At 45.9% G+C, this 21,841-nt stretch overlaps 1 protein-coding gene across 1 annotated transcript in view; it reads right to left on the reverse strand.

Moving 5' to 3' along the window:
• The window catches only part of FAM193A (family with sequence similarity 193 member A), a 129,909-nt gene that overhangs the window by 78,935 nt on the left and 29,133 nt on the right, over nucleotides 1–21,841 (reverse strand). Inside the window, exons 3-4 of the mRNA XM_073574466.1 lie at nucleotides 8,943–9,188; nucleotides 8,406–8,575 (exon numbers count right to left, since the gene is read on the reverse strand). Coding sequence (XP_073430567.1) covers nucleotides 8,406–8,575; nucleotides 8,943–9,188 — 416 coding nt within the window. The remainder of the gene's footprint in view (nucleotides 1–8,405; nucleotides 8,576–8,942; nucleotides 9,189–21,841) is intronic.

Consider the following 21,841-nt stretch of genomic DNA (forward strand, 5'->3'; position numbering starts at 1 on the left):
AGGGTTAGGGTTGGAAAGAGGGTTAGGGTTGGAAAGAGGGTTAGGGTTGGAAAGAGGGTTAGGGTTGGAAAGAGGGTTAGGGTTGGAAAGAGGGTTAGGGTTGGAAAGAGGGTTAGGGTTGGAAAGAGGGTTAGGGTTGGAAAGAGGGTTAGGGTTGGAAAGAGGGTTAGGGTTGGAAAGAGGGTTAGGGTTGGAAAGAGGGTTAGGGTTGGAAAGAGGGTTAGGGTTGGAAAGAGGGTTAGGGTTGGAAAGAGGGTTAGGGTTGGAAAGAGGGTTAGGGTTGGAAAGAGGGTTAGGGTTGGAAAGAGGGTTAGGGTTGGAAAGAGGGTTAGGGTTGAAAAGAGGGTTAGGGTTGAAAAGAGGGTTAGGGTTGAAAAGAGGGTTAGGGTTGAAAAGAGGGTTAGGGTTGAAAAGAGGGTTAGGGTTGAAAAGAGGGTTAGGGTTGAAAAGAGGGTTAGGGTTGAAAAGAGGGTTAGGGTTGAAAAGAGGGTTAGGGTTGAAAAGAGGGTTAGGGTTGAAAAGAGGGTTAGGGTTGAAAAGAGGGATAGGGTTAGAATTAGGGTTAGGCTTGTGGTTAGTGTTATGGTTAGTGTTGGGGTTAGGGGTGTGTTGGGGTTAGGGTTGGGATTAGGGTTAGGGATGTGTTGGGGTTAGGGTTGTGGTTAGGGGTGTGTTGGGGTTAGGGTTGGAGTTAGAATTGAGGGGTTTCCACTGTTTAGCCACATCAGGGGGCCAATTTTGCGTTCAAAAAGTCAAATGGTGCTCACTCCCTTCCAAGCCCCGACGTGTGCCCAAACAGTGGTTTACCCCCACATATGGGGTATCAGCGTACTCAGGAAAAATTGCACAACAACTTTTGGGGTCTAATTTCTCCTGTTACCCTTGGGAAAATAAAAAATTGGGGGCTAGAAAATTATTTTTGTGGAAAAAAAATGTTTTTTTCATTTTCATGTCTCTGCATTATAAACTTCTGTGAAGCACTTGGGGGTTGAAAGTGCTCACCATACATCTACATAAGTTCCTATGGAAGGTCTAGTTTCCAAAATGGGGTCACTTGTGGGGGGTTTCCACTGTTTAGGCACATCAGGGGCTCTGCAAACGTAATGACGACTGCAGACTATTCCATCAAAGTCAGCATTTCAAAATGTCACTACTTCCCTGCTGAGACCCAACGTGTGCCCAAACAGTGGTTTCCCCCCACATATGGGGTACCAGCGTACTCAGGACAAACTGGACAACAACTTTTGGGGTCCAATTTCTCCTGTGACCCTTGTGAAAATAAAAAATTGCAAGCTAAAAATTCATTTTTTGAGGAAAAAAAAGATTTTTTATTTTCATGGCTCTGCGTTACAATCTTCTGTGAAGCACTTCGGGGTTCAAGGTGCTCACCACACATCTAGGCAAGTTCCTTATGGGGTCTATTTTCCAAAATAGGGTCACTTGTGGGGGGTTTCCACAGTTTAGGAACATCAAGGGCTCTGCAAATGTAACATGATGCCCACAGACCATTCCATCAAAGTCAGCATACCAAAACGTCACTACTTCCCTTCCGAGCCCTGACGTGTGCCCATACAGTGGTCATCCCCCACATATGGGGTATCAGCGTACTCAGGACAAACTAGACAACAACTTTTGGGGTCCAATTTCTCCTGTTACCCCTGTGAAAAAAAAAATTGCGGGCTAAAAATCATTTTTTTTAGGGAAAAAAATGATTTTTTATTTTCACGGCTCTGCGTTACAATCTTCTGTGAAGCACTTGGGGGTTCAAGGTGCTCACCACACCTAGATAAGTTCCTTGGGGGGTCTTGTTTCCAAAATGGGGTCCCTTGTGGGGGGTTTCTACTGTTTAGGCACACAGGGGCTCAGCAAATGTAACATGATGCCCGCAGACTATTCCATCAAAGTCAGCATTTCAAAATGTCACTACTTCCCTTCCGAGCCCCGACGTGTGCCCAAACAGTGGTCTACCCCCACATATGGGGTACCAGCGTACTCAGGACAAACTGGAAAACAACTTTTGGGGTCCAATTTATCCTGGTACCCTTGTGAAAATAAAAAATTGCAGACTAAAAAATTTTTTTTTAGGAAAAAAAAAAAAAGATTTTTTATTTTCACTGCTCTGCATTATAAACTTCTGTGAATCACCTGGGGGTTCAAAGTGCTCACTATGCATCTAGATAAGTTCCTTAGGGGGTCTAGTTTCCAAAATGGGGTCATTTGTGGGGGAGCTCCAAAGTTTAGGCACACAGGGGATCTCCAAACACGACATGGTGTCCGCTAACGATTGGAGCCAATTTTCATTTCAAAAAGTCAAATGGCACTCATTCCCTTCTGCGCCCTGCCGTGCACCCAAACAGTGCCCCCCCCCCCCCCACATATGGGGTACCAGCGTACTCAGGACAATCTGGACAACAACTTTTGTGGTGCAATTTCTCCTGTTACCCTTGTGAAAATAAAAAATAGCGTGCTAAAAAAATCATTTTTGAGGAAAAAAAATGATTTTTTATTTTCACTGCTCTATGTTATAAACTTTTGTGAGGCACTTGGGGGTTCAAAGTGCTCACTACACATCTAGATAAGTTCCTTAAGGGGTCTAGTTACCAAAATGGTGTCACTTGTGGGGGAGCTCCAATGTTTAGGCACACAGGGGCTCTCCAAACGCGACATGGTGTCCGATAACGATTGGAGCTAATTTTCCATTCAAAAAGTCAAATGGCGCTCCTTCCCTTCCGGGCCCTGCCCTGCACCCAAACAGTGGTTTATGACCACATATGAGGTATTGGTGTGCTCAGGAGAAATTGCCCAACAAATTTTAGGATCCATTTTATCCTGTTGCCCATGTGAAAATGAAAAAACTGAGGCTAAAAGATAATTTTTGTGAAAAAAAAGTACTTTTTTTTTTTTTACTGATCAATTTGAGAAGCACCTGGGGGTTCAAAGTGATCACTATGCATCTAGATAAGTTCCTTGGGGGGTCTAGTTTCCAAAATGGGGTCACTTGTGGGGGAGCTCCAGTGTTTAGGCACACAGCGACTCTCCAAACGCGACATGGCAACCGCTAAATATTCCAGCATATTTTCCATTCAAAAAGTCAAATGGTGCTCCTTCCCTTCTGAGCCCTGCCGTACGCCCAAACAGTGGTTTATGACCACATATGAGGTATCTGTGTACTCAGGGGAAATTGCCCAACAAATTTTAGGATCCATTTTATCCTGTTGCCCATGTGAAAATGAAAAAATTGATGCTGAAAGGAAATTTGTGTTGGAAAAATTAAAATGTCCAAGCTTGAGGGGTGCAGTTTTTAGAATGGTGTCACTTTTGGGTATTTTCTGCCATATAGACCCCTCAAAGTGACTTCAAATGTGAGGTGGTCGCTAAAAAAAATGGTTTTGTAAATTTTGTTGTAAAAATGAGAAATCGCTGGTCAACTTTTAACCCTTATAACTTCCTAACAAAAAAATATTTTGCTTCCAAAATTGTGCTGATGTAAAGTAGACATGTGGGAAATGTTATTTAGTAACTATTTTGTGTCACATAACTCTCTAGTTTAACAGAATAAAAATTAAAAATTTGCAAAATTTTCAAAATTTTTGCCAAAATTCTGATTTTTTCACAAATAAACGCAAAAATTAATCGACCTAAATTTACCACTAACATGAAGCCCAATATGTCACGAAAAAACAATCTCAGAATCGCTAGGATGCGTTGAAGCGTTCCAGAGTTATGACCTCATAAAGGGACACTGGTCAGAATTGCAAAAAATGGCCAGGTCATTAAGGTCAAAATAGGCTGGGTCATGAAGGGGTTAAGGAAAAGTCCTCACACCCTGTACACATTAGATGGCTGGCGCTAGCCCCGCCTGCATTTTCATCCATTCATACAAAACACAGCAGGAGCTGAAATGTTAAAAGCGATGTGGAGTAACATTTACAGGACTGTATGACTTCTCATTTTGTCACGTATCAGGGGGTAATAATACAGAATGATAGAGCCCTTGATGCAGCGTCCCAGTAAAGTTACTAGGACAAAACATTCAATGGGATGAAATCAGGACAGTGACACGGGACTACACTATGAGGGAATGTAAGAAAAAAAATTATAAAACAGGATTTTTGGGTTGCTTACCGTAAAATCTGTTTCTCGGAGCCTTCATTGGGGGACACAGAGACCATGGGTGTATGCTGATGCCACTAGGAGGCTCACACTTTGCACAAAAAAAGGTTAGCTCCTCCTCCGCAGTGTACACCCCACCGACCGGCAGGAAGTTCCTCAGTTAGTGAGAAAGCAGTAGGAGAAGTAACAGAATAGATTGAAAACAGAACAGACAACTCAAACCAACCAACATAATAACAAGAGTTGTAGAACATGGGAGGGTGCTGTGTCCCCCAATGAAGGCTCCGAGAAACAGATTTTACGGTAAGCAACCCAAAAATCCTGTTTTCTCGTTCGCCTTATTGGGGGACACAGAGACCATGGGACGTCCCAAAGCAGTCCCTGGGGTGGGAAAAACAAACTTCCATCAGGCCAGCGGACTCACTACCGCAGCCTGCAGGATCCTTCTACCTAGGCTGGCATCTGCCGAAGCGTAGGTATGGACCTTGTAGAATTTTACAAACGTGTGAACCGATGACCAGGTTGCAGCTTCGCAAAGCTGCAGCGCAGAAGCTCTGTGACGTACCGCCTAGGAGGCACCCACTGCCCGGGTAGAGTGCGCTCTAATTCCCGGAGGGACCACTCGTTTGACCCGGTAGGCCTCCAAAATTGCCGATCTGATCCAGCGAGCAATAGTAGCTTTGGAGGCCGGGTGACCTTTCCGCGCCCCATCTGGAATGATGAAGAAAGAATCTGTCTTCCGCAAGAAGTCATCCTAGTTAGGTAGACATTGTAGTCCAGCTTGTTCAAGGACCGCTCCCGAGGGTGAGCTGTACCCGGACAAAAGGACGGGAGAACAATGTCCTCATTCAGGTGGAAAGTGGACACAATCTTAAGAAGGAAAGAGGGCGGAGGCCGCAGAACTACCTTGTCCTGGTAGAGTACCAAGAGAGCGGCAAGAGAGGGCCGCCAATTCCGACGCGCGCCGGATGGAGGTGATGGCTGCCAGAAAGGCTACTTTCCACGAAAGGAGAGAAAGGGAAACATCCCAGAGAGGTTTAAAGGAAGGACCTTGCAGAACCTCGAGAACCAGATTAAGATCCCATGGATCTACGGGCGCTCGGTACGGAGGAACCATGTGAGCCACACCTTGACGGAAGGTTTTAACCTGAGGACGGGAGCCAACGTCTTACGAAATAAAATGGACAGCGCCGACACTTGACCCTTTAAAGAGCTGAGGGCAAGACCCGCATCCAGCCCCGCTTGAAGGAACGCCAGGACAGAAGGGAGCGAAAAAACACATGGGCGGAATGTCATTTATCTCGCACCAAGTGAAATAGTTCTTCCAAGAACAGCAATAAATCTTGGAAGACGATGGCTTCCTGGCTCGGATCATGGTATGAATAACTCGATCGGAAAATCCTGATCGTTGCAAAACCTCGGCCTCAACAGCCACGCCGTTAAATTGAGCGGCCGAGAATTGGGGTGGCAAATCGGACCTTGAGACAGCAGATCTGCTCAGTCTGGAAGCTTCCAGAGGGCGTCCGCGAACCAATCCCTACTGGGCCAATTCGGGACGAAGAGGAGGACTGAAATTCCTTCCGCCTTGATTTTCTTCAGCCGCCTGGGAAGAAGAGGCAGGGGAGGAAACCGGTAGGGGAGCTCGAACTGTGACCAAGGAATGGCCAGAGCGTCGGCGCCCACCGCGAGAGGATCTCGAGCCCTGGATACAAACTGTGGAACTTTTCTGTTGAGGCGAGAAGCTAGCAGATCTACGTCCGGGGTTCCCCACGACGGCAAGTTGAAGAAATACTCCTGGATGTAGGGACCACTCTCCCGCCGCGAGATCCTCGCGGCTGAGAAATCGGCGGCCCAATTGTCCACGCCGGGAATGTGTACCGCGGATATTGCCGGGACTGAAGCCTCCGCCCAATGAAGAATCTTGGACATTTCTGCCAGGGCTGAGACACTCCGCGTCCCTCCCTGGTGTGTGACATATGCCACCACCATGGCATTGTCTGTCTGAATCCGGATAGGCAGTCCCCTGAGAAGTCTCTCCCAGTGAACGAGAGACCGATAAATCGCTCGTATCTCGAGGACGTTGAATGGCAGGGCTGACTCCTGAGTTGACCAACGACCCTGAACAGTGTGATTGCGGAACACTGCCCCCCCCAGCCGAGGAGGGTGGCATCTGTTGTCATAATCTGCCAGTGAAAGGGGAGGAATGACCGTCCTAGGGAGATGAGAGGAGACGTCAGTCACCAATTGAGGGACTGCTTGACATGGTTTGAAAGACGAAATGGGCGATCCAGGGAAAGGACAGACCTGTTCCACCGGGATAGGATGGCGAGTTGGAGAGGTCTGGAGTGAAATTGGGCAAAGGGGACCGCCTCTGTTGCCGCCACCATCTTTCCCAGGACTTTGATGGTCGTCCGGAGAGATGGAAGTCTCATGAGCTGCCGCGATCGTACATCCCGTTGCAGGGAGCCAATTTTCTCTTGAGGGAGAAAAACCCTCGATCGACGAGTGTCGAACAATAGACCCAGAAACACAAGACGTTGTGTCGGGACAAGACAGGACTTCTTTTAGTTGATGAGCCACCCGAAATTGGTCAGGTAAGACTTTGGCGAGCTTGACCAAAGGATGGAGCTTTGATCAGAATGTCGTCGAGGTACGGAAAAAGAACGAGACCTCTGATTCTCCACCAGGCCATCAACGCCGCCATGATCTCTGTAAATGCTCTAGGTGCAGTGGCAAGACCGAATGGCAGTGCACAAAATTGATAATGTTCCTGGCGAATCGCAGGAATTTCTGATGCCCGGAGAATATGGGAACATGTAGATAGGCATCTTGAATGTCTATTGAAAACATGAACTCCTGCATCTCCATGGAAGCGATTAACCGAAGAAACTCCATTCGGAAATGACGCAGTCGGGCTCTCCTGTTGAGTAATTTGAGGTCCAAGATGGGGCGAACTGTCCCGCCTTTGTTCGGCACCACGAACAGGTTTGAAGAAAACCCTGTGAAACGTTCTGATTCGGGAACGGGCACAATTACCCCGGAACTGAGGAGAGAGGCAATGGATACAAGAACCCCGGAACTAAGGCTGGATCTTTTGGAGGACGGGACTCGAAGAAGCGATCCCGTGGACGAGAAATGAACTCTATCTTGTACCCTGAAGATACAAGCTCCCTGACCCAAGCGTCCTCCACTGAGGCCAGCCAGGTATCCCTGAAGAAACGGAGTCGACCTCCCAATTGGGAGGGACCCTCGGGAGTTCGTTGACAGTCATGCTGACGTGGACCGTCCAGATCTGGACCTGGAGGGTCTGCCCTGGGAGGAGTGAGATCGCCAGGAGGGAGTGGGTCTGAAGGACACCGTCTTTCTATCCTGGCGTACCTGACACAGAGAGCATGGGAGCGCAGCCGGCCTATGATAATGAACGGGGGGCGTGGCTGCGACGGGCGCAAAGGCCCAAACTGAAGCCGGGGACTAAATTTGAAACGGCGGCCGCCTGTCAGCACGGGGCGGCGCGGAAGAATTGCGACGCAGCCGCGTCCGCCCCTAAAGGAGACGCCGCCATAGCCCTGCTCCCAGACGCAACCCTCACAAGAATACCGGCGGTGGGGTGAAGAAGGCCCGCACCGCCGCCGGGGCCAAAAAGGGATGCGGCGACCGTCGGACGGCGCGAGCAGTGCGAGAATCTGCGGCACTACTTTGGCGCCGCTCCCGGGTCATCTTGTGGCTTTATGTTCCGTTGCTCCAATAAAGGTACCTTCTGTATCCCACGCTGTCTGCTCATCTTCTACGTATTCGCGCCTCGTCCAACCGACAGGCTCTGGTGGGCGAGTGGGTGGGAGGCGGGGGGCAAGGACCATCTGTTTTCGCTGGCACGACACCTGTGCTCAGCCTGTGGTCCGCCCGGAAAACTAAGAGGATACGGGGTGGCAGTACACGCCGTACTCATAGCCTCTTTGTGGGAGTACAGTTGTGACTTCACATTGTATCCCTCCTGGAACCTGAAAAGGAACGACGCACATCGAGGTAGATATGGGTCTAATGAAAGACCCGTGTCCACCTCCTACTGACACTAAGCTAAACTGAGGACCTTCCTGCCGGTCGGTGGGGTGTACACTGCGGAGGAGGAGCTAACCTTTTTTTGTGCATAGTGTCAGCCTCCTAGTGGCAGCAGCATACACCCATGGTCTCTGTGTCCCCCAAAAAGGCGAACGAGAAAAAAAAATTCAGAACAAATTTTTTTATTTTTTTTAAATCCTAGCATACTGTGATGCTTCTGCAAACAAGGGTCTTACCTGCGCTCATTACATGCTTCACAACCGCATGACATTTCTGGAGGTGCAGCGTTATTAAGGGCCACGGTGGGTGCAACAGTCTGAGCTCCGACTAACATCCGCCCTCCGCCGACAGATTCCTGTTTTGAACCGCTGTTTCCCGCTGGCATGTGCAAAAGGAAATCTTGACTCTATAAATATAAGGGATAAAAAAAAACAAAGGTGTATGTAGTACACGATTAACAAATGGAACCCAGTAGTACTGAGAAAAACGTAGGCAGACCCACGCAACCATGGATCAGGGAGTCAATGACTGATCAAACCAAGCACAGCCTCTCGGTAACACCTTGGCGTGGTTAAACAATTGAGCACACCTTAGCAGTTTCCAAGCTATCTCTACCTTTTTCTGCATCCTGTAAAGTCAGTCAGTCAAGGAAGGAAGGATAGAAAACAAAAAGACGAGTAGGCGGTAACGAGCGTCTGTGCTTGGTGTGAACAGTCACTCTCTGCCGAGACTCCCTCAAACAATATCAAACAATATTGTAGCAGCAAACATACCACTAACGATTGGTCTTGCGTGTGGTGGATATCCTCGCTTTCTACCGTCCGCCGGCAGTCTGAGCATACCCACAAGGGAAGGTGCATCTTGGTGTTGGATTTTGGAGATGTGGAAAGTGCTATTTTGCTTGAGTTTTTTGTGCCGCACTCTGAGAGTGTAAGGTCCTTTCGTTCACTCCTACACAGGAGGCAGTGTTCTCCCGTGGTGTAAGGTGCCCTCTGGCCCAGACCAAATGTAAATGGTGCCTTTAATTAAAAAAGGAAAAAGATATTAAGCAATTTTATACAACTACAAACATCCATGAAGTCACTGGTGACTTTCACAACTTTTCACATCTTTACCTATTGATTTCTATTGAATTTTTTGATCCTTCTAAAATTCTGGTAAGGGACAGTCACTGCAGACTTGATCAACAAACCTGGACAATCCCCCTTTAACCTTTTTTCTGCCGTGGGTTTCTCGCCTAATTTTGTGTTAAAGTAAAGGTGTCTGTGTGTGTGTGTGTATATATGTGTATCTCTCTCTCTCTCTCGCTCTCTCTCTAGGAACGTCACTCTGTCCGAAGCCTGCACAGTCTGGACCCCACAGAGTTACGCATCCGGGGAGGAGGATTGTGGCCCAGGAGATCACGGTATGCGTAAGCACTGAAAGCATACCGTGATCTCCAGCACAACAACTTACCTATCCAGTATCGCCACAGGGTCTCTTTGGGCCGGAGGCAGGGACATGAATCCCCCGTCGAAAACAACGCATGCGCATAGCGCACTTTAGGCGCCATTTTGTTGGTGGGCGGAAATTATTGAAATAAGGCTGTGATGTCAGGAGAGGGCGGGATGTGGCGCCGGAATAGGCACCTGCGCAGTCTGCACTTTCCAGTGCCATTTTTATAGATACGTCAGCGGAGAAATGGGGGTGCAGGATGGGAGCACCACATAACAGGGTGGGGGCACATGACAGGATGAGGGTACAGGAAGAGAGTAGCACATGACAAGATGGAGGCGCACAAAACAGAATGAGGGCGCACGATGGGGGCTGGACATGACAGGAAGGGGGCGCAGGATGGGAGCAGCATATGAAAAGATTAGGGCGCAGGATGGAAGCTGCACATACCAGGATGGAGACCATATACCAATATAAATGCTCGCCACCCGGGCGGAGAATCGGTTTAATAGCTAGAATATATCATAAAAGTATGACCCAAAGAGAAGATTGGAAGCACTACACCTCCTTAAAATAAAGTTTAACACGTTCAGAGTCCATACAAATCCAACCCAGGTCAGGCCTTCATTTTATATATCTTTACAAAATCAGAACTGGAAATACCAAAAATCTGGTTTTACGCTGGAAAATTCAGTTCTGAATTGCATCACTTTATGAAGCAAGAACTCTGTAATGCCTTCATGTATCTCCTTGGTTCAGACAGTTTTTTTCATCACACTTTGTACTTTAATATAAATAATATAATAATAAATTTTATTTTTATAGCGCCGACATATTCCGCAGCACTTTACATTTCAGAGGGGATTTGTACAGACAATAGACATTACAGCATAACAATAATCACATACAGTAGATTATAACACATACCAAGAGGAAAGAGGGCCCTGCTCGCAAGCTTACAGTCTATGAGGAAAGAGGGAGACACGAAAGGTGGGTGGTAACAGTTACCCTGAATTGTATGGACCAGTCATAATGTTAAGTGTGTAACAGTACAGACACAGAGGGCTAATGGAGGCATAAAGCATGTGGGAACATGATGCGGGGAACCTGGTTATGGTAAAACTTTTGGCTCTGCCACACAGGGATAGATTAGGTTAATGTGTTGGGGTGGTAGGCCAGTCTGAATAAATGCGTTTTCAGGACACGCTTAAAATTGTGGGGATTGGGGACTAATTGTATTGACCTGGGAAGTGCATTCCAAAGAATTGGTGCGGCACGTGTAAAGTCTTGGAGACGGGAGTGGGAGGTTCTGACTATTGAGGATGCTAATCTCAGGTCATCAGCAGAACGGAGGGCGCCGGTAGGGTGGTATACTGAAACAAGGGAGGAGATGTAGGGTGGTGCTGAGCCATGGAGGGCTTTGTGAGTGAGGGTAATAAGTTTATACTGAATTCTGGAGTGGATGGGTAGCCAGTGTAATGACTGGCACAAGGTAGAGGCATCAGTGTAACGATTGGTGAGGAATATGATCCTGGCTGCAGCATTCAAGACAGATTGGAGGGGGGAGAGTTTGGTAAGAGGGAGACCGATTAGAAGAGAGTTACAATAGTCGAGACGAGAATGAATAAGAGAAACAGTAAGAGTTTTTGCAGAGTCAAAGGTAAGAAAAGGTCGAATTCTAGAAATGTTTTTGAGGTGCAGATGACAAGAGCGAGCCAGTGATCGAATGTGGGGGGCAAAGGAAAGCTCGGAATCAAGTATGACCCCAAGACAGCGGGCCTGTTGCTGGGGAGTAATAGTGGAACCACACACAGAAATGGCAATGTCGGGTATAGGTACATTAGTAGAGGGAGGAAACACCAGGAGTTCAGTCTTTGACAGGTTCAGTTTCAGATATAGTGAGGACATGATATTAGACACAGCGTTTAGACAATCGCCGGTGTTTTCTAGAAAGGCTGGCGTGATGTCAGGAGAAGAAGCGTATAATTGGGTGTCATCAGCATAGAGATGATACTGGAAACCAAACCTACTGATTGTTTGACCAATAGGGGCAGTGTACAAGGAGAAGAGGAGGGGACCTAGAACCGATCCTTGGGGGACCCCAACAGTAAGGGGAAAATGAGAGGAGGAGGAACCGGCAAAAGATACAGTAAAGGAGCGGTCGGAGAGATAGGAGGAGAACCAGGAGAGAACGGTATCCTTGAGGCCAATGGAACGGAGCATAGTGAGGAGGAGCTGATGATCCACAGTGTCGAATGCTGCAGAGAGATCCAAGAGAATTAGCATGGAGTAATGACCATTTGATTTAGCTGTTAGCAGATCATTAGAGACTTTAGTGAGGGCAGTTTCAGTGGAGTGTAAAGAGCGGAAACCGGATTGGAGAGGGTCGAGAAGAGAGTTTTCTGAGAGATAGCGGATAAGACGGGAGTGGACCAGGCGTTCCAGGAGTTTAGAGATGAAGGGAAGATTAGAGACAGGTCTATAGTTAGCGGCACAGTTTTGGTCGAGGGATGGTTTTTTAAGTAGTGGATGTATGATGGCATGCTTAAATGAGAAGGGAAAAATACCAGAAGAGAGAGAGAGAGGTTAAATATTTTAGTTAGGTGAGGGGTGACAGCAGGGGAAAGGGACTGAAGGAGCTGTGACGGAAATGGGTCACTGGTGCAAGTAGTTGGGTGAGAAGATGCAAGGAGCCTGCTTACTTCTTCTGTGACTGGTTCAAAATCAGAGAGTGAGTTAGATGCAGTGGGGGAGGGAGGACGGTGCATGGTATGAGGTGATTGGGAGATAATTTCCTGTCGGATCTGGTCAATTTTTTCTTTGAAGTAATTGGCCAGATCGTCAGCTCGGAGCTCCGTGGTTGGGGCCTGTACTCTTGGATTGAGTAGAGAATGAAAAGTGTCAAAGAGACGTTTCGGGTTATTGGACAGTGAGGTGATGAGGGTGTTGAAATAGGTTTGTTTGGAGAGGTGAAGGGCAGTGTTGTATGTTCTAAGCATAAACTTAAAATGGATGAAATCTTCGGGTAGATTGGATTTTCTCCACAGACGTTCGGCGCACCTGGAGCACCGCTGCAGGAAACGTGTTTGCACCGTGTGCCAGGGTTGTCGCCGTCTGCGTTGTGGTGTTCTATTTATAGGGGGTGCAAATTCATCCAGGGCACTTTGAAGTGTTTCATTGTAATGCTTCAATGCAGAATCAGGACATGAGAGGGAGGAGATAGGGGCCAATGAAGACTGCAAGTTCTTCATAAGTTTCTGGGTGTTAATGGCCTGTATGTTTCTATAAGTCTGGACAGTGGGGGTGACCTGAGCAGCCTGGCAGTTCTTGATAGAGAATGAAAGAAGATTGTGGTCAGAGAGCGGGAGAGGGGAGTTTGCAAAATCATCCACTGCACAAAGCCGAGAGAAGACCAAATCGAGGGAGTTTCCGTCTTCATGCGTTGGAGAATTAGTAAGCTGCGAAAGGCCAAATGAGGAGGTTAGAGATAAAAGGTGAGTAGCAGATGGGGAGAGGGGAAGAGCAATGGGGATGTTGAAATCACCCATGATGAGGGTAGGGATGTCACAGGAGAGAAAATGTGGAAGCCAAGTGGCAAAATGATCCAGGAACTGATGGGAGGGGCCGGGAGGACGATACACCACCGCCACTCGCATGGAGAAGGGGGTGTAGAGTCTGACAGCATGGACCTCAAAAGAAGGGAAGACAAGTGAGGGTACTTGAGGGATAACCTGAAAGGTACATTTTGGTGATAGGATACTTTAGTTTTGAATTAAAAAAAACAAAAGCTAAAGAAACCGAATTAAAAAAAATAATTTTTTAATGTGTACACGCTTCAACAAATAATCATACCACACAAAATAGGTAGTTGACATTTGTAATTTTTTTTTTTTTTTTTTTTAAATCAAGTACTTTTTATTAAAGGGAATCTGTCACCCCTTTTTTGAGCTATCATATAATGATATCATTCAATTGTGTGTCACATAAGGATTCTCTTAGTACTTTTGCTTCCCCCTGACCCCGCACCTTTCATGCATAAATACCTTTTTTTATATCGGTTCAGATGTATGTGAACTGCCACGGTCCGGTCCGCTGGGCGGGGTTTTTTCACCTACTCCCCCCTCCCTGTCTTGCTCTACACAAGAAGAAATGCTTAGAGCAAGACAGGGAGGGGGGAAGCAGGTGAATAAGCCCCGCCCAGCGGACCGGACCGTGGCAGTTTACATACATCTGAACCAATATAAAAAAGGTATTTATGCATGAAAGGTGCGGGGTCAGGGGGAAGCAAAAGTACTAAGAGAATCCTTATGTGACACACAATTGAATGATCTCATTATATGATCTCAAAAAAGGGGTGACCGATTCCCTTTAAGGCATATATCAAAACTGTAATACAGTCTGACACAAACTTCAGACAGATACCAAAATTACAAAGCAGATTGAAACATTTCCATTTAACATGAACTAGCCCCTTTACCCAGTCTGCCATCCTTTTTTCCCCTCAACATTAACGGATGTCTCAGTAAAAAAAAGTGTCCAACAGGCCCCTATACATCAAAGTGATGAACCCCCTCGAATTCCGCAGAGGTCCTATGAGATTCAACAAACTGGGGGCCTGGAAGAAACTATTTCTGTCTGTGGCAGGTAGAGTCAATCTGATCAAAATCATACTTGCGCCTCAGCTCCTCTATATATTGCATAATGCTCCAGTGTGGTTGGCACAGGGCAAATTCTATAGAATTAATACTCTATATCTATAACGCTTTATATCCCTATCCCTCCGTATTGCCGCCGCCAGTGGCTCTATAGCAGGGTTCCCCAACTCCAGTCCTCAAGGCCCACCAACAGGTCATGTTTTCAGGACCTCCCTTGTATTGTGTACAGGTGATGCAATTATCACCTGGGCAATACTAAGGAAATCCTGAAAACATGATCTGTTGGTGGGCCTTGAGGACTGGAGTTGGGGAACCCTGCTCTATAGCTATCGCAAACAGCAGAGGAGACAAAGGGCACCCCTGCAGTGTTCCAAGGAAAATCCTCAGACAGGAGGCCATTCACCCGTACCCTAGCACTCAGATGCATATAACAGCTGCACCCAACTTATGAATTTCTTGCCAAAACTCATAGCCCTCAGAACCACCCACAAATACCGCCACACTATCAAACGCCTTAGCAGCGTCTAAAGACACCACAACCCTCCAACCCATATTATCCGCCTTTGCCCCCAAATTAAGAACCAATCGCCTGAGGCTATGTGCTGTAGAACTATTGGCCATAAACCCGGATTGATCCCTCTGTATTATTGTCGTTATTACTTTACTTTATTTAGGCGGTTAGGCAAGATTGGACGATAAGAGGCTGGATCTATCGGATCCTTACCCTGTTTCGGCAGTACAACAATTATTGCCTCTCGCATGGACCGTGGCAGCTCCCCCTCCACCAAACCAGCACCGTACATCTCCAGCAAAGCAGGATGAAGTGTCTCTATATTTTTTATACAACTGACATTTGTCATATTTCTACTTTATATGCAAATAAGTTTTCTTATACGTCCGTTTATTTTATTTTTTTTAGAGTGGGAGGGGGAGCGCCAAAGTAGTTATAATTTTTGCAGCAATTTTTCACATTTTCAAGGAAGTTTTCTAAAATGTTATTCACTTCTCAAGTCTCTGACCCTTTTTTGTGGTCTAAAAAAAAAAAAAAAAAATTTGTCTCCAACAAAATGGCACTGGCTGCGGCGCATGCACAGTAGTATCATCTATCTGTTGCAAGTGATGCTCTCAGTCTGTGTACTGAAGACCAGTGCGGGAGTGCGCACAAGAAGAGGAAATCATCAAGGCTGAATCTAAGAATGCAGTGCACATAGCATTTTTTTTTTTTGGAGGACCACAATATTAACCGTGCAGGCACAGTATTTAGAGTAGAAGGCAGGTCACTTAGGGTTCAGTGACCTGTCATTTAAGCCCAGAATGAGGACTATTAGGCCAGAGCACAAAAAAGACAGTGCCCACAGGCAGCTCCGGAGCACGAGCATCTCATTAACTTAAACACAGATTGAATGGGACGGATTTCTTCAACCCAGGTATCATTTTAATCAGTCTAACAGCAGCAACATGACAATGCCTGTAGTTTACTTAGCAAAATCCTGATGACAGGTTCTCTAATAATTAAAAAAAAAAAAAAAAAAAAGTTTTGCTATGTCACCATACTTTAAAGGTACTGTCACACTTAGCGATGTACCAGCGATCCTGACCAGCGATATGACGCGGTCAGGATCGCTGGTACATCGCTAAGTGGTCGCTAGTGAGCTGCCACATAGGCAGATCTCACTAGCGACATCGCTGGGGACGGGGGTCACTACTTACCTGTCACACCAGGCGATCCTGCGTCCTCCCGCCCGGCTCCACGCGTCGCTCGTCGTCACAGCAGGAAGCGCCGCAGGAAGCCGACGACGAGAAACGGTCCTGAACGTTCTCGCGCGATCAGCGATAAGCAGCGGGGGAGCCGGTCGTAGGTAAGTATCAAACACAGAGATATTGCTAGCAATATCGCTATAACGTCACAAGTTACAGCGATATTGCTAGCGATATCTCTTAGGGTGGTTTCACATTAGCGCTTTTTAAGCGTACGCACGGCCGGGGGTAGCTCCGCCCCCGAGCCGGCTCTCTGCCCGGCGTGCCCGCCCCTTGCTTGTAGCGCCGCCTCCTAGCGCACTATCTTTAGCATAGGGTGCGCAGATCGTGCGCAGGCCGTGCGCTAGTTGCGCTTTGACCTGCGCTGCGCACTTTTGACGGTGCGCCGTGCGCGCCAAAATCAAACTTTTCGGATTTTGGCGCGCACGGCGCACCGTCAAAAGTGCGCAGCGCAGGTCAAAGCGCAACTAGCGCACGGCCTGCGCACGATCTGCGCACCCTATGCTAAAGATAGGGTGCGCCGATCGCAGGCGCCGCTGTGCACTAGGAGGCGGCGCTACAAGCAAGGGGCGTGCACGCCGGGCAGAGAGCCGGCTCGGGGGCGGAGCTACCCCCGGCCGTGCGTGCGCTTAAAAAACGCTAATGTGAAACCAGCCTTAGTGTGACATGCCCTTAATAGCTGTACCTTAATTTTTTCGGCAGAGCTGTGCGAGACCTTATTTTTTGTGCGACAGAATTTATTGGTACCATATCCCCTTCCCGACATTGGACGTATTGGGTACTTCATGGCTAAAATGTGGCACCACTTTTAACGTGATTGAATTAGCAGGCACCTTAATTCTAACAGCAGGGCCCCTGGGCTTGTTGTCATGGGGGGAGGGGGATTTCTACTGTTCAGGCACATCAAGGCCTCTCCAAACACAACATTATGCCTGCAGACCACTCCATCCAAGTCTGTGTTAAAAAAAAAAAAATTTCACTACTTCTTATGAGCCCTGCTGTGCGCCCAAACAGTAGCTTTTTCCTACATATGGGGGTATCAGCATACTCAGGAGAAATTGCACAACAAATTTTGGAGTTCATTTTCTCCGGTTACCATTGTGAAAATAAAAATAAAAAATTGGGGGCTATAAAATAACATTTTTTGTAGAAAAAAAAATATGATGTTTTTGTTTCACGGCTCAACATTTTAAGTTTCTGTGAAGCACCTGAGGGTTCACGGGTCTCACCATACATCTAGATAAGTTACTTGAGGGGTTTAGTTTCTGGAAAGAGGGAAAGTGAAATAGGGATAAGTGAATAAAAAAAAAAAAAATATACTAAATCTTATTTTTAAAATCATAAATTAAATGAATTGTACATACATCTTAAGATGTATATTGGATCACAGTGTGTGAACAATATAAGCACCACTGTGATCCACTAGTTCCCTAGTGATATTATCTATCATTGCTGCATATTATAACCCATGTTCATAAAAGGGGATATAGACGATATCTATGGCCAATTTAGGCTATGTGCACACGTAGATTTTGGTCCTGCGGATTTTTCCGCACGGATTTGTAAAAATCCCCAGGTAAAATCTCAGGTCAAAATACCTGCGGTTTAGCCCTGCGGTTTCACAGCTCTACAATGTTGAAGGTGTGAAACCACAGCGGAATCAGCACAAAGAATTGACATGCTGCGGATTGTAACCCGCAGCAAATCCGCGCGGAAAAATCCACAGCATGTACACAGTGTTTTTGGTTTTACCGTTGCAAACAATGGTACTGTACAACGCAGCAGAAACTGCTACGGACCCGCAGGGCCAGAAACACAGAATCCGCACTGTGCGCACATAGCCCTATAATTAGACATTTAGGCTATGTACCCACATTGCAGAAATGCTGCGAAAATTTCCGCAAATCCCGCCGCGGGTAAAAAGCATGCGAATTCACATGCGTTTTTACCATCAGCACATGATCCGCTTACTTTGCGCATGGTGGGCCATAGCCACATGCGGAAAGAAAGCGGAACAACGCAATCCTATGTGTACGGAATTCCCGCGATTCCGCACAAAGATTGAGCATGCTGCGGATTTTTCCGCGATGCGATTCCGCAGCAGAAAAATACGCAGCATTAGCACAGCATGTGGGGAATGTCATAGGATTGCATGGGATGCTTTTTTTTGCGTTTTTGCGGCAAAATCGCGCGTTAAGAAACGCCGCGAAAATGCAAAAAAAAAAAAAAAACACACTACGTGTGCACAAAGCCTAAGTGTCTATAATAAATTGAATACCAGCATTATTTGAGGGTCATAGCTGGGGTATCATTTATATTATACAATCTAAGACCTATCACTAGGGAACTAGTGGATCACAGCGGCACTTGTATAATGGTTCACACACTGTGATCCAATGTACATCTTAAGATCTATGTACAACTCATTTAATTTATAATTTTAAAAATAAGTACATTTTTTATTCACTTAACCCTTTTCCTTCCCTTTCCCTCTTTTTAATATCTAATTGGTGGTGTACACCTGTGTGAATATATCTAATGAGTTTAGATATTTTCTTTCCTAGGGGTCTAGTTTCCAAAATGGGGTCACTTGTGAGGGATTTCCACTGTTTAGCCTCATCAGGTGCTCTCCAAATGTGATATGGAGTCCACTAGCTATTACAACCAATTTTATGTTTAAAACGTCAAATGGCGCTCCTTTCCTTTGGAGCCCTGCCGTGCGCTCAAATGTTTTCTCCCACATAGAGGGAATTGGCATACTCAGAAGAAATTGTACAACAAATTTTGGGGTCCATATTCTCTTCTGTTAACCAAATGGAAATAAAAAGTAGGGTCTAAAGTTAGAAAAAAAAAAAAAAAAAAAAAATGCAAAAAAAGTGTTAACTATTTTTTGTTCCATACTGCTTTAGTTGCTGGGAAGCACTTGAAGCCTTAATAAACCTCTTGAATGCGGTGTTGAGCACCTTGAAAGGTACAGTTTTTCAAATGGTGTCATTTTTGGGTATTTTCTGTCATATAGACCCCTCAAAGTCACTTCAAATATGATGAGGTCCCTAACAAAAAAGGCATTGTTAATTTTGTTTGAAAATCGCTGGCCAACTTGGAACCCTTTTAACTTCCTAACAAAAAAATAAATAAGGTTTTAATAATTGTGCTGAGGTAAAGAAGACAATTGGGAAATGTTGCTTATTAACTATTTTGTGTGACAATAAAGGTACTGTCACACTTGGCGATGCACCAGCGATCCCGACCAGCGATATGACGCGGTCAGGATCGCTGGTACATCGCTAAGTGGTCGCTAGTGAGCTGCCACACAGGCAGATCTCACCAGCGACATAGCAGGGGACGGGGGTCACTACTTACCTGTCACACCAGGCGATCCTGCGTCCTCCCGCCCGGCTCCACGCTCATCTCTCCACAGGAAGCGCCGCAGGAAGCTGACGACGAGAAACGGTCCAGGACGTTCTCACGCGATCAGCGATAACCAGCGGGGGAGTGGTCGTAGGTAAGTATCACACACACAGCGATATCGCTAGCAATATCGTTATAACGTCAAAAGTTATAGCGCTATTGCTAGCGATATCGCTTAGTGTGACAGGCCCTTAACTCTCTGATTTAAGGGCACAAAAATAAGAAGTTTGAAAAATGATATTTTTTGCCAAGTTTCTGGGTTTTTTTTTCACAAATAAATCCATAAACAAATATCAAACTAAATGTTACCACTATCATAAAGTACCATATGCCACGAAAAAAAAATCTCAGAATCATTGGGATCTGTTGAAGCCCTATTTGTGTGCATTTTTTTTTCCACTAGACAGCCAGACCATATTGGGTTACTGGCTGTTCTCATCAGTGGTTTGCACCTATGCTGCCCCAGCCTTTATCAATGGAGGTCTGCTGCATCCTGCAAGTGCATTAGTCAGGGTTTTGGTGAGTTACCTTTGAAATGTGTTTTTTTTTTTTAATTTTTGGGAATTTTTTCCTTATGTGCGCTGTTTGGATCTGTTGAAGCGTTCCAGAGTTATTACCTCAAAGGGACAGTGGTCAGACGTGTAAAATTTGGCCTTTTTTATTTGAGAAGGGGAAGGGTATTAAAGGGCTTGTTTTATTGCAGACCGAATTTTAGTTGGTGTAAGTTTTGGGTTTGTGACTTTGACCAAAAATTTTTGGGACGCAAGGTGACTAAGAAATAGCATTTGTTTTGTTTTTCTTAACATTTGTAGGGAGAGAAAGGTAGAAATAGGTTTTCAAAGCCAAATACTAGGAAGTATAAAAAAAAATAAAAATGCAGATTTAAAGCATAACATACAAAAATAAGAGACAACAACCTACATCCTCAAAAAATGAGGTAAGAACGTATGTAAAAACACAATGAAAAACAGGATGGAAAATAAACAAAAAAAAAAAATAGGTACAGAAAATCTGCAACATCAAGAACTTAAACACTTGTCGCTGGAACATACCCATAAGTTTGGGTTTTTACAGACACAACCATAGCACATATTTTTTTGGGTTTTTTTTATTAATAAAGGTCTTAGGCTAAGTGCCCACATTGCAGAAATGCTGCGGAAATGACTCCCGGACAGCACTACCAGGAGAAGTACCAAATAACTCCTATTAGGGCGGGATTACTGCTTGGAGGACTTTCCTCCCGAAAGCCGTCTGTTGGTTTGACAGAACGTCCAAGTTTAGAATGCCTACAAAAAGTATTTATTGCGGACCTGCAGATCTGGTCCATAGAAGCCCCTGCACTGTCTGCGGAGATAGCTCTCAGCGAGTGAGCCCTGAGGCCTTCCGGCAGAGTCTTTCCCGCCAAGGTATATGCTGCGGTAATGATTGATTTTATCCATCTGGATAAGGTGGCTTTCGATGCTTTCTTTCCGCTTTTCTTTCCTGCCATTTGGATGAAGAGGTTCGAGTCTACGCTCCAGCTTTTCATGAGTTTTAGGTACTGTAGTACTATCCTTTTAACGTCCAAAGAGTGGAGAGAGCGTTCTCTCTCGTTCTTATGGTCTTGACAGAAGGTGGGCAATATTATCTCCCAGTTTCTGTGAAAGTCAATTACCACTTTGGGAAGGAAGCCAGGATCCAATTTCAAGATGATACAGTCCTCCTGGATCCTCAGATATGCGTCTCTTATGGAAAGAGCCTGGATCTACCCTATAAGTCTTACTAAGGTTATTGCCACTAGAAAAAAATGCCTTGAGCGTTACCGACCTGAGGTCTGCCTGGTCTAGAGGTACGTAAAGGTTCTTCCGTAAATCATTTAGGACTAAATTGAGGTCCCAAGGAGGGACAGAGGTAAATACTGTGGGCCTAATACGTTGAGTGGCGTATATTTATTCTGCATGTACAATGCTTAAAAGCAGCCATACAACACACCATAAGTATCCCGAACTTTCTCAGATCAATAGATTCTGCTTGCTCAGGTCCACAGGATGGCCATTATTATAACAAGCTTGCTATGAATAACCAGGGATTGCCCAGAGCGGCACTCCCATTAATTAATTAATTATACAAATCGATACCGCAAGAAGACATCTCCAAAAGAAACACTACGCCTGTGCATAGAAAACCCATCCGTCTACTATTATGTCACTATTGTGGACCTGCAGCATGCACAGAGACGATCCATGCATTAACCCTTACATTTTAATCAGGGATGTACAATCTGATTCCATTTTGGTGGCGTACGAGTCAGGAAAAAATGGGACAACTACGACAATATATAATACATTGGGTACAGTAGTATAATGCAGGATGTGTAGTACATTTTTTCATAAGAATTTGGGAAAGTTATGAAATATTTTATAAATGTCTGCTCC

This window comes from Dendrobates tinctorius, unplaced genomic scaffold (assembly GCF_039654945.1).
Source record: "Dendrobates tinctorius isolate UK_male_01 unplaced genomic scaffold, ASM3965494v1 ptg000039l, whole genome shotgun sequence".
NCBI classification, from domain to species: Eukaryota; Metazoa; Chordata; class Amphibia; order Anura; family Dendrobatidae; genus Dendrobates; species Dendrobates tinctorius.